Source organism: Halichoerus grypus, chromosome 2 (genome assembly GCF_964656455.1).
Source record: "Halichoerus grypus chromosome 2, mHalGry1.hap1.1, whole genome shotgun sequence".
NCBI classification, from domain to species: Eukaryota; Metazoa; Chordata; class Mammalia; order Carnivora; family Phocidae; genus Halichoerus; species Halichoerus grypus.
The window spans coordinates 78,400,513-78,427,604 of record NC_135713.1 but is presented as its reverse complement, the minus strand read 5'-3'; the positions used below and the strand labels follow the sequence as shown (position 1 = coordinate 78,427,604).

Sequence of the window (27,092 nt, the reverse complement as noted above, 5' to 3'; positions counted from 1 at the left end):
GCAGAGTGAAAGAGAGAGCACGAGCAGGGGAGAGGGGGGGTGGGAGAGGGAGAAGCAGACTCGCCTCTGAGCAGGGAGCCCGATGTGGGGCTCAATCCCAGGACCCTGGGATCATGACCTGAGCTGAAGGCAGATGCTTAACCAACTGAGCCACCCAGGCGCCCCTAAAAAAGGAATTTTACGCTGTATTTTCATGGAGAATAATTTTAAGGACAAGGTTTTCTGCTCAGGGAATTGTAAAATATTAGAGTCAGAAAGGCTCTTCAACAGCTTTACTTAATCGAAGTAAACAGAAAATGAAAATCAATCAGGTGGCTGTGAGGAACACCTTGCACAGGAAGTCGGAGGGACCCCACTGCTCTGGCTGCTTGGTGTGGGTACAAAGCTGTGCAGAGGAGCTCTCTGCCTTTTTCATGCCAGCTGGCGGTTACCTCAGCCTTGGCTGGATGCAACACTGAGTCATTGCTCAGCTGTTACTAGCTAGGCCTGAGGTCTCTGCTCCCCAATCACTGACCACCACCTCCTCCAGACACACCCCAAGCTCAGTGTCCAGAGTCTTTATTGTGACTGGTTTGCGGCTTTGGGAAAAGTTGGCTTTCCATGTTTCTTTCAAAATTTCATAACTCTGGGGCGCCTGGGTGGCTCAGTTGGTTAAGCGACTGCCTTCAGCCTAGGTCATGATCCCTGGAGTCCCAGGATCGAGTCCCACATCAGGCTCTCTGCTTCGCAGGGAGTCTGCTCCCTCTGACCCCCACCCCCCCATGCTCTCTCTCTCATTCTCTGTCTCTCAAATAAATTCTTTAAAAAATTAAAAAAAATAAAATTTCATAACTTTTCTATGAACACTATCATTCATTCTGTATTTATTAGTTGCCATTCTAGAACAAAGAGCATTTCCTTTTCATTCATTCATTTATAGCAGTAGGGACCTATGAATTCTTATTCTGTTCATTGGCTCAAAATCCATTTTTCTGATTATTTATTTTGATATTTTTAATCACAATAATATATTATGTGCTATAATTTAGTAGAATGTCAACTTGTTAAACTGCCCTTTAAAATATCCATTATACTATTTGAAATGTATTTGCGAATCCCTGGTGATGGTCATTATTAATTTGCTTTATTGTTTAAAAAGAGATATTTGGAGGCGTATATGTGCAAGAGCGCCCCTCATGGCTCCCTTATTCTGGTGGAGTCACCGGGTGACAGCCGGGGCGCGGGAGACCTCTGCCATCAGCGGGCACTGCGCGCAGTGCGCGTGGGCCGCATCACGGGCGGCGTTGTTAAGTTAGCCGGCTTCCCGGATGCCTGCTCGAGACGAGAGGGCAGGGCGGACGCCTTCCTCGGCGGACCTGCCGGGAGCTGCGGGGCGGCGCCGCCCTGGGACGAGGGCGGGGAGCGGCGTGCGTCGCGTCCTGGGGCCGCCCCGCCCCCCTTGCTCTCCACGGGCTGAGGCTCTAAACAGAAACCGCGGGGGCCGAGCCCAGCTGGGAATGCAAACAGCCTGAAAACCCAGCTGAAGTCTCTGGGCCCGGGAGTCGGACGCAGAGTGAGTACTGATTTCGGCCGCTCTCCTCCAAGGCCGCGTCTGCTTCCCGGGCGAGCGGCCCGAGCCGCCCCCTGCGCGCCCGGCCCTGCGCGGCCCAGACTCGCACCCGGCGTCTGGCTCCCCCGGCTTGGACCGGCGTTCTTACTAGTCTCTTGACCCGGAAGATGCATTCCTTTCCACATGGGCTGTCAGTTAAATTGTGTTATTTGTCCACCTCTCCCTCCCTGACGGTAACACTGTTGCTAGCTTTTCAGCTGGGAATGTGTCTGGTGACCGGACGCGCGCGGTTGGGTTACAAAACCAGGGATTTGTGTGACCTGGAAAAAAAAGCAAAGAAGAAAAGCAGCAGCTATGTCTATTTGGTTTAGCATGTTTATGGTTACGACCCCTCCCCTTCCCCCCCCACCCCCCAGTCCTGCCCTCATTACTGTGCAGCTCCGTTTTAGAGAATGAGCTCACTCTATATAACCTTTCCATGTACCTGATACATACTGGGTGTGGTGTGGCATATGTTGTAACATGTTTTGGTTCTCTTTCCTTGAACAAAACCTGAGACTGTGGTCGGATAACATCCCTGAGAGGTACTTTGTCTTTCAAGAATGCAAGGTGTTTTCGTAGATACTTAACAATCTCTTCTGGACTGTTAGGGTCCTGGTGTTTCTCAGGAACAGGCAAGAGGCAATTTCTTTTTTCCTATTTTACAGCTTAAAATGAGGCAGAGTTTAGGAAACTTCCTTAAGGGGCAAGACCTTCGGTTCTCTGACTAGTGTTCTAGGAACCCACCTATACAAGAGAGGAACCAGATGCTCAGTCAGCCACTCTGGAAAGTTTCTGCTATATGAGGTGTTCTGTCGAATGAAAATCTCTGCATTGCAGAGGTCAGTAAGGAGTGGCATCTGCTGTTCAAAGGGGGAAACTATTTTCTAGTGAATAACTGTCGAGTGTCTCTTCCTGATGTTTTGTTTGTGGGCAGTGAATTCAACTTTTGCACACTGATTTTTCAGTATTTAAAAGATTTGTTGCTGGGAATGTGGTGGGAAGGGAGTGATGTCTGGGTTCTAGAAGACAGTATGGTATTAAAGTAGTGACATTTAGCAAAATCATGCTGAAATCAGAAAGGCTGCATCTGCTAATTAATGGAGAAAGGGTAAGGGGCCAATAGCAATCAGGTGGAGTGGGAATCCATGTATGAACAACAAGGGCCCTTGGTTTCTATTATTAAAAAAGTGAGATTTGCAGACTGCACGACAGTGTTTATGAAGCAGCACATTCAAGTATAAATGTTAGCTGTGGCTCGGTTCACATGCTTTTAAAAAAGATTCCCAGTGCGCGAGAAGAGTTGGTTATATAGTATTAGCGGTGAATTTAGTTCCTTGATTGTTCTCAGGATTGATCAAAGAAGAAGGGTTCCTGTTGATCTTTTTTCATTTGGTAAAACCAGTCTTATTTTTTGAGCACTTACTGTGTAGAAGTAACCATGGTAGATGCTGTGGGGATACAGATATATGGATCCTGTCTTCAAGAGACACAATACAGTAAGAAGCTGGCATTCTAAGAACAGAAGTAACATAGCTAAATGAGACTATATAACCAAATGAGACTTTACCTTGTGATAACTTTTCATGCACTGGGAAAATATAGAGAGATGTTAAATATGTCCTGAGAAACGATACAGAGTGGTAGTTAAGAGGTCAGGCTCTTACTTTTCTTAATCTCTAAAATGGGTATAAGAGTTTCAACCTCATGGCTGCATTATCATCATGTTATGTGAAGTACTCAGCTGATGTCTAGAACATAGTAGTTTTCACTAAATGTAGCAATAACTGTCACCACTCTGTTCTCATACGGATTATGCTGATCTCTTCTTGTTCTGAAACCAGTTATGTTTACTTTCTAATGATTTATTATTACTCCCTCCTGTAGGCAGGAGAGCACCAGGGCAACAATATCACCTTGCTAACAGGATTATGCGCAGCATCTGCCCAAATCACCAAAGTCCAAATATATGGACTTGCTCAGAAGTCAGCATGTCTTAAAAGATGTTGTAAAGTTCCCTTAGAAATCAGAAATAATGGGTCTGAGCAATTATGGCTTTCCATAAAAATAGCTTAGCTCCCTTGTTCTTAACCAGGGGAGGTAGCACCCAATTAAAGGGTATTTTAAAATACGTGAGTGTGCTTTTAGTGATGCTCTAGCATTCACTGGGAGCAGGACAGTCCTGCTCACTTAGGAATTGTCAGCCCGGGGCGCCTGGGTGGCTCAGTCGTTAAGCGTCTGCCTTCGGCTCAGGTCATGATCCCAGGGTCCTGGGATCGAGCCCCACATCGGGCTCCCTGCTCGGCAGGGAGCCTGCTTCTCCCTCTCCCACTCCCCTTGCTTGTGTTCCCTCTCTCGCTGTGTCTCTCTCTGTCAAATAAATAAATAAAATCTTAAAAAAAAAAAAAAGAATTGTCAGCCCAAATGCTAGTAAGTACCCTGTTGAGAAACGCTGGGTAGCTAACATTTTTTTTTTTTTTAAAGATCTTATTTGAGAGAGAGAGAGTGAGAGAGAGCATGAGAGCAGATTGAGGGACAGAGTGAGAAGCAGACTCCCCACTGAGCAGGGAGCCCCACGCGGGACTTGATCCCGGGACGCAGGATCATGACCTGAGCCGAAGGCAGCCACTTATCCGACTGAGTCACCCAGGCGCCCCTGCTAACATTTTTTTAAAAAGGATTTTATTTATGCACTTGAGAGAGAGAGCATGAGGGGGGGTGGGGGTGGGCAGATGAGAGGGAGAAGTGGGTTCCCTGCTGAGCAGGTGGCCTGCCACTGGGATAAGGGGCCCAATCCCAGGACCCTGGAATCATGACCCAAGCCCAAGGCAGATGCTCAACCGACTGAGCCCTCCAGGCACCCCTAACATTTTTAATTTAAAAGGTATTTATATGGAAAACATGAAGTACAGTGGTTTGTGACAACCATTGAACTTTCCTAGTATGCAGATTATTCAGTATATCGAAAAACAATAGGATTAAATATGTTCCTGTTATAAAGTTAGACACACTGGTGCTAAGACATACATTCCAGATTCATATAGTTTCCAAAATGAGAGCATTGTAAGGTATAATAAAAAAGAAGATACAAAGATAAATATGTAGACAGGAGAGCATAGACTGTGGGTTTTTTATTTAAATCAGACTGACCAAGTAGGTAGCTCACATTTGGGGAAAAGTAAATATTCCACCTAAGAAGTAGTGATAACCTTAGAGATATATTGCTAATGGATTCCTAAGGAATAAAGACGATGATCTAAGCAAAGCCTCCTTAATTGAAGAGATTTGTTAAAGCACTCTGAAGAGAAGGTTATTGGTCTTCAGACAGAGAATGCAGGCCAACAGGGTAATTCCAGACTAATCCATAGCCCTAGAGCTCTCCCAATCCTTCTTGTAGGATGTGCTGCACCCCCCTTGGAATTCTCTAAGACAGTGTTTCGTGATGCATACTCTGGAGAGTATTTGCATCAGATTCACCTGGGATACTTATTTAAAAATGGAGATTTCCCAGGCTCCCCCTCAGATTTACCCAGTCAGAATCAACAAGGAATCTATGACTTAACGAGCTCTCTAGATAAATTTGTACACCTGTAAAGTTTGATGACCACCATTCTAAGAAGTAAGTTGGTCTATACAGAGCCTTTCTATAAGTAGTCTTCCTCTGGCCTTAGCAGTGCAGTAAAATCTCAGTGAATTTACTAAAAATTCTAGCTATCCACAGGAGCGCAGACTTCTGAATTATACTGAGGCTTCCTCATGAACTGGCTGGTTAGTGTTCATGACCCACAAGTGAGGACCTAGACCAATTCCATTTCACTCAAAATTGCTGTAAGAGATTGAGGCCAGCTTAGTATGCAAGCATACCCTTTGGATTCGGTAAACTCTCTGGATTCCGTGATGGGTTGAGGTCTCCTGCACAAGTGATAGAAGTATAAAGACCTAGACCAGACCTTGGAGCCTCTGGAGTTGCTGTGAACGGAGTTGTTAGTGGAGAGGGCAGAGATCCCTGTTCCTTAAGAGTAACCAGGAGCTCAGTCTATGGCATAGTGTTTCTTTATTATCTATACTAAGAGGGTGGCCAGGGAGAGCAGGGAGTAGAGTTATTTGTACATTTTTCAGTTACATGTGCTTTTTATATTTCCTCCTTACCATGAAAATAGAAAATTGTGTTTATATCCAGCATAGCAAATAAAGTATTTTGATATAACTCCATTACTATAGCCAGTCATCATCAGAATCCTGGAATACAAATAATCTCATGCTAAGATATGTAATAATACCTTGCATGCTTTGACAGATGCATCTTTTCATAATATTTTATTTACAGAGATGTATCAAAGGGCTTGGTCTACAGCAGGGAATTGAAACTGGTATCCAGAATTTTTATCTTCCAGGATTCTTCTCTTTTGTATTCACCATCTCTTTATTTATCTTTGTCTTTAATTTTTTATGTCAAAATTTGTCCAGTATTTCTTTCTATGTACCTGGAATAGAAAGGGCTGCTTCTATCAGAATTCAGACTAATATTTTTAGGCATGTGCAATGTATTGTAAATGTTTGAAAGCCTTTAAATGGGGAATGTGTGTTCTACTTTGTCACAAAGCCCATTACCCTGTCTTCATACTGACCTGACAGACTCGTTCACATCACCGAGCACATACTTTCATTTGAATTTTAAGCCCCAATCTACAAAGATAGACAAATATTATTTTCTGAAAATTCAGTTAGTCGTTTGAAAATTGGATCCTTTTAATATATAAGTATATCTGTAACAAATATATATATAACAAATACACACACACACACGCACACACACTTATAGCTGAGCTGCATACTGGGTGTGTGTAGCATTAGGAGTTTCTCCATTGGTCCAAAATACGTGCCTATAAAATGATAGCAATATTGGGATTGGTGATGTCTACTGCATACTCTTGCCTTATAGTGTAAGAAAGGTGATGTGGGCATAATCACTAGGATCAAGTGTCCCTGGGTTTTAGAACACACCAACTGGAGAGGACAAATATTCTTGAGGTATGGCAGGGCTGTCTTTTTAGGGAATATCTACGCTCTTTATTAACCTGGGTTGGCAATCTCGGCACCAAAAATCTTCCTTTAAAAACGGGCTGGAAAGTACTTTTGCAAAATAATTTTGTGAATCTCTGCTAATATCTTATGTAGTCTGGTTCCTTCCTTCTGACCCAGTGAAAGTATGAAGAGACTAAGTTTGTCACCAGGAAAAAAGTGCCAGTGGGTTATAGGTGGTAGAAAATGGTTATTTCCCTGACCCACTGTAAGGCCATCTTGTTTTAAACTATTTAAAGCAGTGATTCTCTCAATATCAAGGAGTTTCAGAATCACCTGAGAGGCTTACAGCTTTTCAGTCTACAGCCGTTCTTCCCTCTTCCTCCCACCATTTCCCTTTTACAGGCTTCTGAGTGTTCATTGTCTGCCTCCTCCCCGCATACTGCCTGGACCAGGAATCACTGAGCTAAGGTGTTAAAGCTTGGCCGGTTACATTGCCCAGTGGTTTGACATAACTTTGATTGCCAGCAAACATTATGCATATTTTTAGTACAAAATGTTTAAATCATTGCAAATTCCTATATATGTCACATAAATTTTCAACAGTTCAAATTAGTGATTATTTTTCCCTAGCAGTATTATAAAACTAAATCATCGTCCATATGATATCTTACTGTAAACTTGAGTTTTAAATCAGTCAACCAAGTAATTAATCATTGTATGGGATTTTAGCCATAGAGTGTCTACATCACTAAGAAACAGTGTACCCCCTTGCTGAATATTCAGAGATCCAAAAGGAAAGGTTAACTTCGTTTGACTATTGAGTTTGAGGCTTCCCTTGCTTTCAAGAATCTTTTAATTATTGCAGTGATTGGTGCTGAATTATTCTCAAATAATGTTCTTGTGGTGAGACAGGATTCCTAGCCTCACAAATTAGAATTGTTTCCTTCTCTAGTCCTTCTGACAGTCATAATCTTATACCTCTTCAAATATTTCCAAAGATTAAATGTGATGAATAGTGATGTACATATTTGCAATTAAAATCTTTGCACAACACCCCAATTGATTTCCAATTGAACTAGTGATAAACCACATCTTCTCTGTGTATGTATAACTTCACATTCTCCTACAGACCAGTGTACTGAAGGTTTGTTTGCTATTCAAAATGGAAAGACAATAGGAAATAAAAGCTTAACAAAGAACATTCCAGCTAGTGCTGATAATCTGAAGATAATTCTAGAATGCTCTGGGGGAGGGGTTAGGTCCAGTAGCATGTATGTCGTTTGGAGAAGCTCTCCAGGATCCAGATATTTAAAAATCAATGGAAAGAGAAATTAACCATTTATTAATTTATCAAACAACTCCTGTGCTAAGTGATTTACATAGGGTTTCATTTCATCCTCTGAAGAGTTACAAATTTTGTGGGGCACCTGGCTGTCTCAGTTGGAAGACCACATGACTCTTGATTTGGGGCCATGAGTTTGAGCCCCACATTGGGTGTAGAGATTACTAAAAAAATAAACTTAAAAAAATTTTAAAGAGTTGCTTGCATATTTTGCAACTAGGTAAGAGGGTATGAGGACCAATTTATAAATGAGAAGACTAAGGCTCAGAGAGATTAAATAATTTACCCTGGGCCACACGGATAGCAAGGTTTTATTTGATTCTAATGTTCTTTTCAGTAGGCTGGTCTTATAAAATCTTCCACTTAGTAGTTTATATCTAGGTAGTTTAACTGAGAGGTGAATATGTATCTAAATTCAAAAAAGCACTAGAAATCAATATTATGTTTTGTATTGTTATACTCAATATCTTAATATGGCTGAAATTCTCTGATGAATGAGGTTTCCTGCTTGTGTGAAAGAGAGTATTGTACACTGGAATTGGAAAATAATAGTTTTTTTAACGGAGTTTCTTTAGACGTTTAAGTAGGCAGCAGAGAAGGCATAAATTAGCCATTTTTGAGTATGAAATTTTTAAGTTGTAGATTAAATAGTACATAACTGAGAAGTCCCTTATCATGTAGGAGATACAGAATTTTTTACTTAGGTAAGCAGCAATGTTCATCAATTCAAATGATCAATTTACATCAATTTCAAAAGAAGCTATAAAATCCATTCTTCTGTTTCACTGAATTATTTTCTAGGGCAAGTTGGGAAAATGCAATGAAAGGTACTGTTATTATTATTCCTGTTTTATAGACAAGGAAACTGAGGCACAGAGCAGTTCAGGTATTTGCTCAAGTTCACACAACTGGTAGCAGAGCTGGAATTCAAACTCAGATGTCTGCCTACAGAGCCATTCTCCTAACCACTAGACAACACTACCTCTTTAATATTTGAAAAGATTAAGGGGCGCCTGGGTGGCTCAGTCGGTTAAAGTGTCTGCCTTCAGCTCAGGTCATGATCTCAGGGTCCTGGGGTCGAGCCCTGCATCGGGCTCTCTGCTCAGCGGGGAGTCTGCTTCTCCCTCTCCCTCTGTGCTCTCGCTTTCGTTCTCTCTTAAATAAATAAATAAAATCTTAAAAAAAAAAAAAGATTAAAATTGCTGTCAGCAGACGTTTGTGAATTTGTTTTGCTTATATGGTTTCTGGAATGACATTTGATTTCACCTTACATTTTCATTTTGATTATTTGAAAATCAGCTTGCACAGGCAACTTTATTATAATTCTTATTATTTAAGGCTTCTTATTAAGAACATGCTTCAGTGGGAAGCTAGATGGTCGTGTGACAGGCCCATATCTCACTTCCCACATGATTGGTTCTTCATGAACTCCCTCTCGTTTTCCGTTAGAGTCCATCATCCTTGTAGAGATTGAAGTTGGAAGTTGGTTTTATAACACAAGGACTTATAAAAGTTCTCAGGTTCTCTCACTCTCCATTGTTTGAAAACCCAACGGAAGCCAAGCTGAAAGGCTCTGAGACAGTTGTTCAGCAGAGCTTAGAATATTTTTTTTTTATATAATAATCATGCCATCAGTAACCATATATGCATTAATGAGCACATAATCTTTTGGATTTAGAAAAATCTGTGTTCCTGCTACCAAGATTCCTGTTCCTGTATTGACTAGAACATAGATCTAGAACATAGATTAAATCCAAAGAAAAATAATAAAATAATAATAAAAATAATAAAAAATAATAAAAATTAAAAAAAGAATAATCCATAATGTAAAATAATAGTACCCTTTTTTCTTTAAGAAAGCTAAATAACATTTGTGTTTAACTTCTCAAAGCAGTGGTCACCACAGAACTGCTCTACCATGGTGAGACTGAAGAAAGAGAAACTTTCGAGGCTGTTGGTATTGATAAAAATTTTTTTTAAGATTTTATTTTTTTATTATTTATTTGAGGGAGGGAGAGTGAGAGAGAGAGCATGAGAGGGGGGAGGGTCAGAGGGAGAAGCCAACTCCCCGCTGAGCAGGGAGCCCGACGTGGGACTAGATCCTGGGATGCCAGGATCATGACCTGAGCCGAAGGCAGTCGCTTAACTGACTGAGCCACCCAGGCGTCCCTTGTATTAATAAAATTTTTAAAAAATCACTGATTTGAATTGATTTACCATGTGCTAGGCACTGAGCCAAGCACTTTATAAACATACCCCCATTTAATCCTTACTGTTTTTATACCCATTTAACAAATTAAAAACTCATGTTTGGAAAAGTTGAGCAGCTTGCTGAAGTTACGCGGCTGGAATTAGACCCCAGGTGTGTGGGACTCCAGAGGCTGAATACCCCTATTGCCCATTTGAACATCTCTCATTGGGTACATTATTTAATAAGCTTCACATCATTATAGCACAGAATATCAGAGTTGCTGAACTATAGAATTCTCAAGCCTGACAGCTTACCGATGAGGAAACCGTGTTCAGGGAGGTTAAGACTCACACAGCTTGTCAAAGGCAGTCAATCTTCCTCATTGTTCATTATTATCTTCTATTTTGAAATTGCTTGACTCACAGTCTTAGGAAAATCCTGGCCAGACAGACCTTTTCTAGGTAGGGATAAGAAGAAGAGAATAGGCTGTCTTTTCCAGGTCTAACCTCTCTGCTTTATCTTGGGCAAAGTCAGACACAGTTGGAATTATTTCATGCCCAGGATCCCTAGAAGCATGAACACAACTTCAGAAAAAAAGCTGCCTTTCTACTCTTTAATGACTGAACGGGCCTCTGTGGGGTTTGCCCTTTCCTTTGCCCACAAAATAATTATCATTCCAGAAAACAGAACAAAACAAAAAACACTGGAAAACTGGAATGTGCAAAGCAGTGAAAATTGCCTTGTACCCGAAGTTCAATTTCATGCCTTTTGTGGATTTTTTTTTTTGAGCATTTGGGGTGGCCCAGTGTCAGAGCTTGTAATCAGACACTCACAGGGTGTGGCCAAAACTTCTGTAATCTCTGGCATGGATTTAGCTCACAGATGAGCCCTGGCTATTGTCGTGGTTGCCAGGCAACGTTTGGATGTTTATTTTGAGGTTTGCCCACACGTTGCATCAGAGGCCAAAACTTATGTGCTCTCCACTTCCCAGAGCAAGAAGAGCTGAGATTTCTATTTTTATCTTGGTCTCTGTGTCCTTTTTAATATATTTTGTGAATGTACAGTGTACTCAGTTGAGATGGATCCTCCTGTGTCCCGCAGAGAGTGTTCAGATTGCCTCATTTTGCAGTACTTTCCTTCATTTCACCTACTGCACTCAAGACTGAGTATCTCTTCCCACCTCTGAGGCTTGCTCAGGCTGTTTTGCTTGCCTGGAATGAGTGTCCTGTCTCAGCCTCCTTCTCTCTCTCTCTCTTTTTTTTTTCTTTTGAAAATCCAAATATTTTAATTTTTGGAGAAAGGGGAGTCCACTTGTTAGAACAAAATTCATGGGCATCGCTGTCATATCTGTGCTCAAATCCAAGCCCTGCTACTTCTTAACTGTGAAATTTTAAATAAGTTACCTAACTTCTCTGAGCCTCAGTTTCCTCATTTATAAAATGCAGATAATAATGGTTACCTCCAAGGATTTTTTTGAAGATACACTGAAATCAGCAAAGCACCTGTCACTGTTTCTGGTACATGGGAGATTCTATAGTCCCTGCCTCCCTGTTGACGACACCACAGTAAATAATAGTTTCATTCTTTTCTGTGAAGCCTTTCCTAACCATCTTCCAAACACACGTCTCAGAAGTAGTCTCCCTCTTCTCATCTCTTGTAACATCACCTTGTACTTGAGATCCTATCACAATCAACCTTATCTCGTATTATGTACACGCTGGGGTGTAAGTTGGTGCCTTTAGTAGATCTCCTGGCACAAAGTAGATCTGCGTGTTCTCCCCCGAAGAGATGGCTCCACTTCATTCTTAGATGATTCATTGTTTATGTTTCACTGGAATCATGTTTTGGGTTACGATTAAACACGTTCTTTGTTAGGTGACTGTATTGAAGGCCTCCTTAAGAACATCATTATTATGCTAAATAATTAAAGGCATTGGAAGAATGTATGTCATGGTGTGACAGCATGGCAAACAATAGACAAACTTAAACCTCGGAATATTCACTTCCTGAAGTGAATAATCGGTCATTACAGAAAGAAAAATGTAAACCTGGGTCCATAAATGGTATTTCTGAGGAATGTCCCTGCTTTCCTCAGAAAGCCCCTCTTCTGCTGCCCATTGTTTGTTCCAGATGTTGTACTGGAAGTGGCTTAGGGATGTTTTTGTGTATATATGTGCTTTTTAAAGTTGTACAAGTCCTTTTTGAAGACAGCGGTGGTGGAAATGACTAGATGTTTCTAACTTGTGCTTTGAATAAAATTTCTGATAATTGAGTAAAACTTAAGTAAGATTGCTTTTGAGCCATCAGATAATACTCTTGTGTTTATTCATGCACAAATTAGTAATTTATTTAACAAATACTTGTTAGGCAACTATTGTTGCCAGGCTCTGGGGACGTGCAGCAGCTGAGACAGGTATGGCCCCTGACCTTGTGGAGTTCAAAGCCAGGTCTGTCTTAAAAGTTCTATGAGGAAAGAACTTCTTTATAAAAAAATCCATCATTTTCTTTCATTATTTGAGATTGTTATTAAATAAGAATCTTATTGTGGTTCAGTAACAAATGATTTGGTTTTCTCATGTACATCTAGCAGAACTAGTTTTAAAAGTTAAAAATCATTTATTTAATTTAGAAAAGGTTTAATATTTATTTTGGTTTTGCCTAAATTGCCCTAATATTTGGAATCTAACTTGACCCTCACAATAACTCTGTAGGGTGCATGGTATTCCCATTATGGGAAACGAGATGCTTAGCAGGTTTAATGGGCTTGCTTGTGGAGTCAGGGCCACTGAGAAGGCAGAAGACTGAAACTGGAGTTTTCTAATGTATTAATTATGTTCCTGATTTTAGCTTAAAAAAAAAAAGAGGTATTAAACGATATCTTTGGGGCTCCAGGGTGGCTCAGTCGGTTGTGTCCCGTTCTTGATTTTGGCTCAGGTCATGATCTCAGGGTCCTGAGATTGAGCCTCCTGTTGGGCTCAGCAGGGAGTCTGCTTGAGATTCTTTCCTTCTGCCCCTGCCTCTGCTCTTGCTCAAGCTCACTCTCTCTCTCAAACAAGTTAAGTCTTTAAAAACAAAACCTATATCTTTGTTAAAATGAAACTTTAATTGATGATTAGAAAACGGAAACAAAGATTGGAATCAACGGTGATTTTTTTTTTAAGTTTTATTTAAGTAATCTCTACCCCCAGTGTGGGGCTTGAATTCACAACCTGAGATCAAGGGTTGCAGGCTCTTCTGACTGAGCCAGCCAGGCGCCCTTCAACAGTGATTTTTTTTAGCTCCTCTCTGCTACTATATACTTAGCACTGTGGTAGACACTGTGGGGAGCAGAAATGACCCCTGTCTCATGATCATTTTATAGCTTCACTGATAACAAGTGACATATACTTAGAAATGAGCTCAGGAACCCTCTAACACGGCATGTGACGAAGTGCCCAAGTGAGAAGTACAAACGTATATAGGGGTCGAGAAAGTAATATGAGCTAAAGCAGATTCCTATGTTGTATCTTGAGCTAAATCTTCAAGGGTAGGGATGGGTGGGGCCGAGCAGAGAAAAGCCTTCCTAGGCAGTAGGAATAGCAAGATGAGAGGCCCAGAGAAGGGAGCATGACGGTGATGGTGGTGGTAATACTAACTAGCATTTGCCCATTGCTTACCACTTGCCAGACAGTGTTATTACTAGTTCGTATACATTAACTCACTTATTCTTAACCAGAATGGGGTGAGAATTATTACTATTCCCATTTCACAGATGAGGACACTGAGGCACCATAACTTACTTGAGGTTGCTCATGAATTCACTGTCAGCTGAAATTCCACCGGACGTTCTTGAGCCCAGAGCCCCCTCACACTCTTAACCAGTGAGTTATGCTGCCTGATGAGTTGCCTGTGAGACAGGAAGGACACCGTCCTAGCTGGAGGGAAGATGTGGCATGGGTCATAGTGAGAGAAATAGTAGAGTAAGTGGGTTAGGCCAAATAATGAGTCTAAAGTTCAGGTAGAAGACATTGGACTTAATCTAGGACACAGTGCGAAACTGTTGAGAGCTTACTATTTCATCACAGTGAGAATATGGTACATATTTTTTCAGATAAAGTAGATAGCCATAGAAAGAAATGGAAGCCAGAGAATGCGGTAGGTCAGGAGGTGGGAGAACAGGGCATGGAAACTATTGGAGGGCCTTGATGTAATCCAGGTGTGAGAGGTACGTGATTAGAGCAGGACTGTGGGTGGCAATGGAAATGACAAGGACGGAATGGTGATGAGGACTGGAAGCAGCCCTGGGCCTGAACCCAGGTGATTCGGGGCCAGATGAGTTCCCTACATGATGTCATGTGGCCTTCGCAGCCACTCAGAGGCAGGTGGTTTTCCTCCCATTTTACAGCTGCAGGAATGGAGGCCACAGGAGGTTAATGCGGATTAATAAGTGCTGGAGCAGGGAGTTAAACCCGAATCTGTCTTTCTCGACATCCTCGTTTTAAGGCAAAATAATGTAGTCTGGTGATAAAGTAGGGCTGCCGGAAAGGAATGGAGAATTGTTCACATAATGAATGGTAGTTAAAGTCCTGGGAGAAGTCAGCTTTCTGAGGGCGCAGCAGTGTGAGAGAGAAGGCAGAGGGCTTGTGACTGAGGTTGAAATAGAAGAATGGAGCAATCGGAAGAGGCTTCCAGAAGGAAACGGGTTCAGAGGGCAGAGGAGAGAGCGTGGAGTCGCCCTGGCATAGCAGCCAGGAGGGAGAGGACAGTCAGGGATTCAATATGGAACCGTGGATGGGTCATTAGGTGGAAGAGGCATGTGCGTACATGTGGCAGGTGTTCTAGTAACGCTCCATAGCAGAGGCCGCCGGATGTGGGAAGGGTGATTTGTGCTGTGGGTGGGAGGACCTGGGGATGCTGCCTGGGAGGGGTGGGGACAGGAAGATGGGTTGGGCTCAGGAGCACCCGTTGACTCATCTGCTGGCCCGCTGTCGGTACCATGCCAGCCAGGGCTGGGAAGAGCAAGGTGAGGTCGAATGACATGAGGGAAGGTAAGGAGGACTCACTCCCTCAAGCCAGCTGGCAGCACCTGCAGAGAACTGAAAGGCTTCTGGCACCCCCAAGCAAGGGAGGGGACTCTGTTTTCGTGGTAGACAGAGAACTAAGGAGCTGAGGAAGTAATTTTTTTCGTCAGCCAGATTTAATGGCAGAGGAATGGATGAGCAAATCTTCTAGGACCCAGACCCTCCTAAGGGATCCCTTAACTCTCCCAGTCCAGCCCATTCAGCAGGGCCTGGGGGTGGGCTCACAACCCTCTGTGGTCACATCCAGCACCACACGATGGCTGAGGTTGGTCCTTACTAGACACCCTACAGAATCAAGGAAAAGCCGTGGACAGAAACATGCCATGGGTAAGAGTGGGGTCAGCAGATGAGTGTAGCCGACAGACTGCTCTTCTAAAGGGACGCCGTCTCGTGGAGGAGCAATTCCTGAGGCAGTTAACGTGGTTACCTGACGGTGTAAGGTGCTGGAGGTGGACTCGGAGGAGGCCCATCGGGACTGCTTGCGGTGGTTGGAATGCTGGAAGTTCTAATACTGGGGCTGGGAGCTAGCGAGAGACACCTGAAAGGAAGGGTATGTAGAAGAGAAGCATACCAACCAGTAGCACAGGTGTGAATAAAATAGAAAGGGAGCCATGAGTGAGGTGTACTCTGAGAAGGGGATGACCGGCTGCCTGGAGCTGCTGTTCTGCATTGGGAGATGGGGAGGGATTGGAGGACGGGGGTCAGGGAAGGCAAGAGAAAGGCCTTCTGTGTGATGCAGCGGGCAGCGGGAGTCCCCACTGGTTCTCCTTTAGATGTGCGTGAGAGTGTCATGCCGGAAGATTAATCCGTCCAGAATGGGTGAGAGGGCTAAGAGGCTGGACTTCGGGAGACCTTTGCAAAATATATGTGAAAAAGGGAAGGAGTTTCTTTTTTGTTTGTTTCAAGTTTTTATGTAAATTCCAGTTAGTTAACATATAGTGTAATTTTGGTTTCAGGAGTAGAATTTAATGATTCATCACTTACATGTAGCAGATAGTACTCATCACAAGTACCCTTCTTAAAAGCCATCATCTATTTAACCCATCCCCCCCACCTCCCCTCTAGCAACCCTCAGTTTGTTCTCTGTAGTTAAGAGTCTGTTTTATGGTTTGCCCCTCTTTTTTTTTTTTTTTAACCCCGTATATCCATCCGTTTTCTTTCTTAAATTCCGCATGTGGGTGAAATCATATGGTGTTTGGCTTTCTCTGACTTATTTCACTTAATGTAATACCCTTAGTTGCATCCACGTCGTTGCAAATGGTTTTGATGGCTGAGTAATATTCCATTGTGTATATATACCATTTCTTTATCCATTCATCAGTTGATGGACATTTGGAAGGAAAGGGGTTTCTATTTTCCAAGGGTCTTAAAAGCATACCATCTTCCCATCCTATCTGTAATCATTTACTATAGTAAATTTCTAAATTTTTCACTGTAGCAAGTAAACAAATTTAAAGAGATGTTGTTGAATAAGGTCATATTGATTAAGTACAGGATTAAATATTTTTTTCTAGGTTGCAGTTACTCTCTCATCAGCATTGGTTTATTTTAATGCAGTTTGACAACACAGCAAGATTATTTGAGGTGGGCCTGAAGCTTAGAACTCAAACATTTGTTCTGTCACATAGGATTCTTTTCCACCTCTGTTAGAGCACTTCATTTGTAACATAAACCTGCTGTTGGTTTATCTTTCTGGACTCTGAGCTCTTTCAAGGCAGAGCTGGTGTCTTCTTCATTGTGTATACTCAGCCCCCAGCTCATTGCTTTTAAAATAGCAGTTGTCGAATGGGTGGGTGGAGTATGATTATAATGTACTTTTTCTCTGTTCTTTGTTACCCTGATTTATGCTTTAAGTTTATAAATGACTGATAATACTTTGCATGTGAAGAGATTTGCATGGGTCATTTGAGAGGGAGGTATTGTTGTAGCTGCACTTTACTCTGATGGACAGCACTAATCCCACAGAGATATTTTGGTATGTATGAGCACTGATGGTTGTGCTTTAAAAGTGGCTGCCCCTCGATGTTAACCGGACTGCCTGTGTGGTAGGTCCTGCAGCAGAGAGTCACTGACATAGAAGTCAGGTGGCCTAGGTCCCAGCCCGGGCACATACAGCTCCGAGCACTCCCTCCCCCTCATCCGCAGCCTTTGCCTGGGTGATGCCCCCTCATCCTTTAATCTCCACGTCACTTCCTCAGCATCACCTGTCCCGACTGTGTCATGAACTAACTCTGGTTGCCAGGTCTCTGTTTGCATGGGAGTCTGTGATTTTCCTTTATAGTGCTTACCACAAGTAATTATTGCATTGATTATTCTATTAATGGCCTCTCTGATGAGGCTGAAAGTTCCACAATGGCAGGAACGTGTCTAGCAATTTCTCCACTGTGTTCCTGTCACCTGACACAGTACCTGGCACAAACTATGTGCGGGGTAAGTAACTACTCGGGCAGCCAGTGAACTGTGGAAAATTTGACAGGGCACTTAACCTCCATGAGATAGCGCTTTCTCCAAATGCTTAAAAACCTGTGAAAGATTTATCTTTAAAGTTCTTCAATTCAAAGCTTTGTGGATAAACTCTTCAAAAAATTTTAACTATCAGTTATTCACACCCATGATTAGATATTCAAATAGTATACAGAAGATTTAAAATGAAAATGTATTCAATCCCTCACCAGAGATAACAAATATGAAAAGTTCATTGTCTTTATAAATAGAATAAAATAGAACAAATCACAGTTCACCGGGAATTGAATGGGTTCACAATAGGGTGGGATTATTTTCCTGATTTTCAGATCCCATGAAGTAGCTTTCCTGTTTCAGTTTCAAAATACTTGGTTGGCTTTGTGATGGGATAGAACTTCCATGGAGGGATCTATGCTGAGAATAGGTGTGGCCAGGGCCTTCAGCTAAATACTCATAATTATCTCTCCATGCTTATTGATGGCTATCCATGTAGATTTTACTGTTCTCAGGTGGGGGGACTTGGAAAGTCTATAGGATTTGAGGATCACATCCAGCTATTGCTTAATAAAGTAGTAAGGCAGATTGGAAACTCCAAGGCTATAAGACTTCAGGAATGTTTTAATAAACATAGAGGTTTAGAAATAATGTTTACCTAAAGATTTGCAGCTTAAATGCACTTTTAAGAAAAGATTTATTTATTTTGGGGGGGGAGGGGCAGAGGGAGAGAATCCATGCTGAGCTCAGAGTCTGACGGGGGCCTGATCCCATGACCTATGAAATCATGACCCTGAGATCATGACCTGAGCCGAAACCAAGAGTCAGACACATAACCAACTGAGCCATCCAAGAGCCCCTAAAAAGCACTTTTATGTAGAGTGTTTGGTCTTTGGTTTTGTATGATTGAGGGAAATCATTGAAGGAATGGGCTGTGGCAAATGGGTACGTTAATTCTCACAAATTAAAAAAATCTTAAGGAAAAAGGAATATCCATCTATTTGTCCATTAATTTGATGGGAAAATCTACCTTGGTACATCTTCTTGCTCTTTGTCCCAAAGAGAATGTGAGAGAGACAGCGCCATGCCTGCTACAGTGACCAGGTTTGGTATATTTTGGAGTGAGGGGGTGCCCAATTGGTGCCTGAGGGTGCTCAGGAATAAAGTTCATATGGTTTGTTTGAAATATCAGTACACTGGGGCACCTGGGTGGCTCATTGGGTTAAGCGTCTGCCTTTGGCTCAGGTCATGATCCCAGGGTCCTGGGATGGAGCCCCACATAGGATTCCCTGCTCAGCGGGAGCCTGCTTCTCCCTCTCCTCCCTGCTCATGCTCTCTCTCGCTGTCTCTGTTGCTATCTCTGTCACTCTCTCTTTCAAATAAATAAATAAAATCTTTATTTTAAATATTTAAAATCAATATGCTAAAACTTTGAGCTTTTTATCTGTAAATTGTAATTTACTAATAGCACCAACATGTTCTACATTAAGTAGGTCTGTGGGGAGGGTGATTTTGTTCCTGGGCCTTGAGTTATAGTATGTTCATACAGTCACCTTGAGTGGTAGTGTGTGGGGGTGGGGGAGCTAGAGGACCAGCCGGGACAGGCTCATCCTGTCCTGAGACTTGGCCTCTGAAATGGCTCAGGGCCAGACATCAGAGACAGGCTCTGGGTATTATTGGCAGGGCAGCAGCTGTTTACTGACAGCCGGTTACTTAAGGCACCTATGCCATATGGAATCCCTAAGCTCTAAAACCTAACAGACTCAAATATTAAGGAGGTTTAAATGAGCCTAGGTTGGAATTCCCAAAGGTAGTGATTGGTTTATTATTAATCAGGGTAATGAAGGTTACGTACTAGGACAGTAGTTAGTACCATGCAAGTATCCCTATGCACATCCCACTGCTTGCTTGGGTGATTAGATTGCAGGGACTAATTCCACCGCCCCCTTGCATTCCTAGGAATGGTGTATCTTGAAACTTCAATTACCATTCATCACGTCTTGCCCTCCAGGAGGAGCCTGGATGAGATAAATAAAATAGCAGTATCCCCTTTGCAACCCCACTCCCACCTTCTCTTCCTTCTGTGACACTGAAAGGACAATTGTGATCCTCCTGAGTGTTTTCCAGCACTACATCCTGCTGCTCCTGTCTTGTATGATGTCTTAGGGATAATGCATTAGTAATTTAATAAGCACCTACAGTATGCCAGACATTTTATTATCTATAATACTTAAAATCCTGCGAAAGAAATGTTGTTGGCCTCATTTTATATAGCTGGGAAACTAAGGCTGAAAGTCACAGAGCTAGTAATTGGCAGGGCTTGCATTTGAACAAAATTCTGTCAATTTGGGTAGTAATACTGTGTTCTTTGGAAAGTAATACTGACAATAATTAAAATACTTACTGAGCGCTTATGTACCAGGTAGTAAGAAACTTACAAGATGGTTATCTACTAAAGAAAAATTGAGAAAGGGGAAACGAAAGATCAGAAAATGGCCCAAGATTATTTAATAAGTAACACTCAAAATTTGAACCCATTTGGTCTGGTTATAAAGGCTTTTGCCCACTGGGCAATATCACCTACTGGACTTTTATGGGAGTTGTCCTCTAGAAGAGGTAAACCAAGGTAGAGTTAAGAACAAGTATGGTTAAGAGGAGCCGAAAGACAAAGTATTTGTAGGTTAACCAGAATCAGACTTCCTCTTTCTTTACTTTCTAGGCATCAGCTTCTTCTGCTTCCACCAGCAAGTCTTCCAGTATGAATCCCACGGAAGCCAAGGTATGAAGGGTCTTCACGGGTGTACTTGGGTGAATGCCTCTAAGTGATTATTTTGTAAAGCAAAACAAATGTAGACTAATGGACAAATGATTTATGTGTCCTAAGAAGCTTAAATTATGGAAGGAAACATTTTCTTCCTAATTTAGAAGGGTCTTTGGAAATTTACCTTTGTTTTTAATATTTGCCTCAAATATCCGGTGTACACTTCTACATTGTTTCAGAGTGTCTAGAAAAGAGTAGTCATCCGGAGATTTTTTTTGGTCCTAGACTTGATGGAGTTTTTTAATTATAAGATGATCTAGGTGCATTTCTGTGGATCTAGTGAAGAATATGAATTCTTCTTATTAAAATGGTTTTATTATTCTGGCCACTTTAAATGTAAGAAAGAGAAAGTTTACACTAAGTTTACACTAAGTGATGACACACAGGTACTGTTATTTTGGATATTTTAAGTTTCTTTGTGAAATTTTAGTCCTACAGGGGAACGTCTTATTGATAAACCTTTGAGCTCTATTTGGGATTTATTCTAATAATTATTTCTTGGAATCTGAGAAGAAAAAATAAAAGAATATTGTCCAGTGTTGTGGCCACATGGAGTAAACCCTAGTTCTGAAGAGTTGCCAGAAGCTGCCTCAACCCTCCCCCTTCCTTACCATGTCTCAGGCTGTTTCTCGGGACTATTCTGGGTGGAGAATTAAAGCAGGGATATTATCAACATGCTCTCAACTAATTTTTATAAGCCAGTATTCCTGGGTGTTTTTAAGAGCTAACCCAGCTCTGTTATTAAGTTGCCCTTGTTTAAAATCACTGACATGATTTGTTTTCTGTCTTCCGTATTGCTTTACTATCCCGGTAGGATCCTATGCCGTAATTTACTACTGGCACTGTAATTTCGTGCTGTTGAGAGATCCTATGGTCTAATGTTGAACTGTTTTTAAAGGACATTGCAGATATCTTGAAATACACTGTTCAAATCTCTTATAAATGTCATTTAGCATTCATTTTGATTTAAAGGTTTTTAATCTAAAATTGTTATTTAGTATTCTACATGAATTTTTTGTTTTCAGACTATACATGACCTGATCCTTAATTCATCTATTAGTTGTCCCTACTTACTTAGACCAAGTTTAATCTTAAAATAGTAAAAAAAAATCTGATCTCAGTCTTAAAATAACCATAAGACAATAGGAGAAGCATCAGCCAAAAACAAATTATCATTGAATTCAGAGTCCATGAAAAGTACAGAAAGGAGAGCCACACATCTAGGATTTCCTCTTTATTATTGTGGTTCTCATTTGACCCATTGCCTGACTCTAATCCTTTGCCCCTGACTCTGCTCAAGGACCAATGCTTATTATTTCAAGGGTGTCCTGTTTTCCAGAGCAAGTGTCAGCAAACCCTTCAGCTATTGCTAAGCATTAGTCATGAGAATTCCTGGCAGTCCTACAGAACTGGAGGATGGGAGGAGAGAGAGAAGAAAGTGGGAGAAAAGAGGGAGGGACAAAACTAAGTGTCTTGATGACGAAATATCACCAATGGCTGCCTCTGGACCACATTTGGCGTCAGCTGTCTTTTCTGGGTGGATTTCAGTCACACTGTTCTCATTAATTAGATTCGTGTGCTTCTGATGTATGGGTCATAACATTTATACTAGCCTTCTCTTGAAGATTTTTGTGAACTTGAGCATATTTCTTCAAATAGTTTGAGCTTTTAGAAAAAAGATATTCATTCAAGATCATACCTATACCAAATCCTTGTCTTGCTCTACATCTTTCAGATAAAAGTCTACCTACCTCTGAAGGGGGGTGGTATGTCTAGATCTAAGTTCTGTCTCTCTTGCCCTGGCACATTAGAATTGGTGGCCGCACTGCTGTGCTTCAGATGGAAGGTCAGATCGTTTCTACTCAGGGTGTGACTGCTGCAGGACTACATGGCGGGAACCATGCAGCCAGATGGCCTGCCGTGAATCTCCTTTCCTACCAGCCATGGGGTTTGGAAACTCCTCTTTGCTTTGGTTTCCTTATTTGTGCAGTTTGGATAATAGTACCTATTTCACAAGGCTGTGTAAGAAAACAAACACGTAAGGGTATCAGATAGGGCCTGCCCCCCAGCAGGTGCCCAGTAGGAGCTGACTAGTGCTGGAGAGACAATGCAATGCAGCGCAGTGATTGAGCAAAAACCCCAGCTCCACCCTGGGTGTCCTTGGGGAATTTGACTTCTGTGTGCCTCATCTTCTCATCCACGAAGTGGGGATGATGATGATGATGATGATGATACCTGTCTCAGAATTCTCGTGAGAACCAAGTGAGTTGGCACATGTGAAGTTTAGAACAGTCCCTGTTACTAAGAGGTAATCAATAAGCATTGGTTATTATTGTCATCGCTATTATGTTAAGCCCCACTACCTACAGTAAAAATAAATTTAGGTAATGTATTATCGAGTACTAATAAAAAATATGCCATTATAAGCTGCTTGCATGTGTGAGCGTGAATTCTTAATTGTTTTCTAGAGTTCTTCCATGCAAAATCTTGATTACCAAATTACAGAGTGGAAGCTATTAATAGATCCAAACCACTACAATATCCGCTGGCTTATTTTCCTTCTTAATCATTTAATAAATTGCATTTGCATAAACTCAGAAAAGCATAGTAGCAGATACAGAAACTAATTAACAAAGATCCAGTTTGGAAGGATCCAAAACTTAACAGTTCTTTGAAAAGATCTCTGTGATTATGAACTTTGTTTCCTTCCCAAAACAATGCACGTGTTGGTATAACGAGGGTCCATTATGGGAGGAACGTATGTATCTTCATGGCTGAAGCACATGACATGATAAATTAAGAGGATATTTGCTGTTGGTTTTTTAGATAATAGAATAAAAAATAAGAGTTTATGTTAATACCAGCAAATAGATAAAAGGGAAAGAAATGGTGGGAAGTATTAGGCCTAATTTTTAATCTTTTACTTTGAATAGTTCAGAAATGTTTAATCCGGTTTTCATATCTTGCCTGTACTGAGAATTCATGTATGTACTTAAGGAATTGTATTTTTGATACAGATGACCTTTGATTGGGTAAAACTGTGTAAAATACTCCAGTAGAGGGCTTAAGTCACAGCCAGCTCTCTCTCTCTCTCTCTCTTTTTCTTTTTTTTTTTGATAGAGAGCAAGTACAAGCTAGGGGTGGGGCAGTGGGACAGGGAGAAAAAGGGTCTCAAGCAGGCTCCATGCTCAGTGCAGAGCCTGACGCGGGGGTGGATCCCAGGACCCTGAGATCATGACCTGAGCTGAAATCAAGAGTCAGTGGTGCCCCACAACCAGCTCTTCTTTTCTTTTTCCATTTTTTTGTTATGATCAGTTAGCCACTGTGTAATGCATCATTAGTTTTTGATGTAGTGTTCAATGCTTCATTAGTTACGTATAACACCCAGTACTCATCATAAGCAATAGCACCGAGGACCATAGGGGAAGGGAGGGAAATCTTTCCACTGTCTTTTTTTTTTTTTTTTTTTTGTATTTCTACTTCCTGTTCTTTTTTTTTAAAATTTTTTATTGTTATGTTAATCCCCATACATTACATCATTAGTTTTAGATATAGTGTTCCATGATTCATTGTTTCTGCATAACACCCAGTGCTCCATGCAGAACGTGCCCTCCCCAATACCCATCACCAGGCTAACCCATCCTCCCAACCCCCTCCCCTCTAGAACCCTCAGTTTGTGTCTCAGAGTCCATAGTCTCTCATGGTTCTTCTCCCCCTCCGATTTCCCCCCCTTCATTCTTCCCCTCCTGCTACATTCTTCTTCTTCTTCTTTTCTTTCTTAACATATATTGCATTATTTGTTTCAGAGGTACAGATCTGAGATTTCAACAGTCTTGCACAATTCACAGCGCTTACCAGAGCACATACCCTCCCCAGTGTCCATCACCCAGTCACCCCATCCCTCCCACCCCACCCCCCACTCCAGCAACCCTCAGTTTGTTTCCTGAGATTAAGAATTCCTCATATCAGTGAGGTCATATGATACATGTCTTTCTCTGTTTGACTTATTTCGCTCAGCATAATACCCTCCAGTTCCATCCACGTCGTTGCAAATGGCAAGATCTCATTCCTTTTGATGGCTGCATAATATTCCATTGTATATATATATACCACATCTTCTTTATCCATTCATCTGTTGATGGACATCTTGGCTCTTTCCACAGTTTGGCTATTGTGGACATTGCTGCTATAAACATCGGGGTGCACGTAGCCTTTCGGGTCCCTACTTTTGTATCTTTGGGGTAAATACCCAGTAGTGCAATTGCTGGATCATATGGTAGCTCTATTTTCAACTTTTTGAGGAACCTCCATACTGTTTTCCAGAGTGGCTGCACCAGCTTGCATTCCCACCAACAGTGTAGGAGGGTTCCCCTTTCTCCGCATCCCCACCAACATCTGTCATTTCCTGACTTGTTAATTTTAGCCATTCTGACTGGTGTGAGGTGGTATCTCATTGAGGTTTTGATTTGGATTTCCCTGATGCCGAGCGATATTGAACACTTTTTCATGTGTCTGTTGGCCATTTGGATGTCTTCTTTGGAAAAATGTCTGTTCATGTCTTCTGCCCATTTCTTGATTGGATTCTTTGTTCTTTTGGTGTTGAGTTTGATGAGTTCTTTATAGATTTTGGATACTAGCCCTTTATCTGATATGTCATTTGCCTATATCTTCTCCCATTCTGTCGGTTGTCTTTTGGTTTTGTCGACTGTTTCCTTTGCTTTGCAAAAGCTTTTTATCTTGATGAAGTCCCAATAGTTCATTTTTGCCCTTGCTTCCCTTGCCTTTGGCGATGTTTCTAGGAAGAAGTTGCTGCGGCTGAGGTCGAAGAGGTTGCTGCCAGTGTTCTCCTTTAGGATTTTGATGGACTCCTATCTCACATTGAGGTCTTTCAACCATTTGGAGTCTATTTTTGTGTGTGGTGTAAGGAAATGGTCCAGTTTCATTCTTCTGCATGTGGCTATCGAATTTTCCCAGCACCATTTGTTGAAGAGACTGTCTTTTTTCCATTGGACATTCTTTCCTGCTTTGTCAAAGATTAGTTGACCATAGAGTTGAGGGTCCATTTCTGGGCTCTCTATTCTGTTCCATTGATCTATGTGCCTGTTTTTGTGCCAGTACCATACTGTCTTGATGATGACAGCTTTGTAGTAGAGCTGGAAGTCCGGAATTGGGATGCCGCCAGCTTTGCTTTTCTTTTTCAACATTCCTCTGGCTATGCGGGGTCTTTTCTGGTTCCATACAAATTTTAGGATTATTTGTTCCATTTCTTTGAAAAAAGTGGATGGTATTTTGATGGGGATTGCATTGAATGTGTAGATTGCTCTAGGTAGCATTGACATCTTCATGATATTTGTTCTTCCAATCCATGAGCATGGAACGTTTTTCCATTTCTTTGTGTCTTCTTCAATTTCTTTCATGAGTATTTTATAGTTTTCTGAGTACAGATCCTTTGCCTCTTTGGTTAGATTTATTCCTAGGTATCTTATGGTTTTGGGTGCAATTGTAAATGGGATCGACTCCTTAATTTCTCTTTCTTCTGACTTGTTGTTGGTGTATAGGAATGCCACTGACTTCTGTGCATTGATTTTATATCCTGCCACTTGACTGAATTCCTGTATGAGTTCTAGCAGTTTTGGGGTGGAGTCTTTGGGATTTTCCACATAAAGTATCATATCACCTGCAAAGAGTGAGAGTTTGACTTCTTCTTTGCCGATTTGGATGCCTTTGATTTCTTTTTGTTGTCTGATTGCTGTGGCTAGGACTTCCAATACTATGTTGAATAGCAGTGGTGATAGTGGACATCCCTGCCGCGTTCCTGACCTTAGGGGGAAAGCTCTCAGTTTTTCCCCATTGAGAATGATATTCGCTGTAGGTTTTTCGTAGATGGCTTTTATGATATTGAGGTATGTACCCTCTATGCCTATACTCTGAAGAGTTTTGATCAAGAAAGGATGCTGTACTTTGTCAAATGCTTTTTCTGCATCTATTGAGAGGATCATATGATTCTTGTTCTTTCTTTTGTTAATGTATTGTATCACGTTGATTGATTTGCAGATGTTGAACCAACCTTGCAGCCCAGGGATAAATCCCACTTGGTCGTGGTGAATAATCCTTTTAATGTACTGTTGGATCCTATTGGCTAGTATTTTGGTGAGAATTTTTGCATCCAGGTTCATCAAGGATATTGGTCTGTAATTCTCCTTTTTGGTGGGGTCTTTGTCTGGTTTGGGATCAAGGTAATGCTGGCCTCATAAAATGAGTTTGGAAGTTTTCCTTCCATTTCTATTTTTTGGAACAGTTTCAGAAGAATAGGTATTAATTCTTCTTGAAATGTTTGGTAGAATTCCCCTGGGAAGCCATCTGGCCCTGGGGTTTTGTGTTTTGGGAGATTTTTGATGACTGCTTCAATTTCCTTAGTGGTTATAGGTCTGTTCAGGTTTTCTATTTCTTCCTGGTTCAGTTTTGGTAGTTGATACATCTCTAGGAATGCATCCATTTCTTCCACGTTATCTAATTTGCTGGCATAGAGTTGCTCAGAATATGTTCTTATAATTGTTTGTATTTCTTTGGTGTTGGTTGTGATCTCTCTTCTTTCATTCATGATTTTG

The 27,092-nt window shown here is 41.5% G+C and overlaps 1 protein-coding gene across 23 annotated transcripts in view; it reads left to right on the top strand.

Moving 5' to 3' along the window:
- The window catches only part of CAST (calpastatin), a 113,592-nt gene that overhangs the window by 38,425 nt on the left and 48,075 nt on the right, over positions 1 to 27,092 (top strand). For 20 of the 23 annotated variants that reach the window (XR_013445680.1, XR_013445679.1, XM_078067033.1 and 17 more), the window contains one exon: positions 20,383 to 20,442. The exons of 1 other annotated variant lie outside the window; for it this stretch is intronic. Coding sequence is in view for 20 of the 22 variants with exons in the window: in XM_078067033.1 (XP_077923159.1) it covers positions 20,383 to 20,442 (60 nt within the window). In the remaining 2 variants the exon portion in view is untranslated. Of the gene's footprint in view, positions 1 to 1,410; positions 1,553 to 20,382; positions 20,443 to 27,092 lie in introns of those variants that run through there. 2 more of the 23 variants (XM_078067035.1, XM_078067036.1) reach the window with 2 other exon arrangements.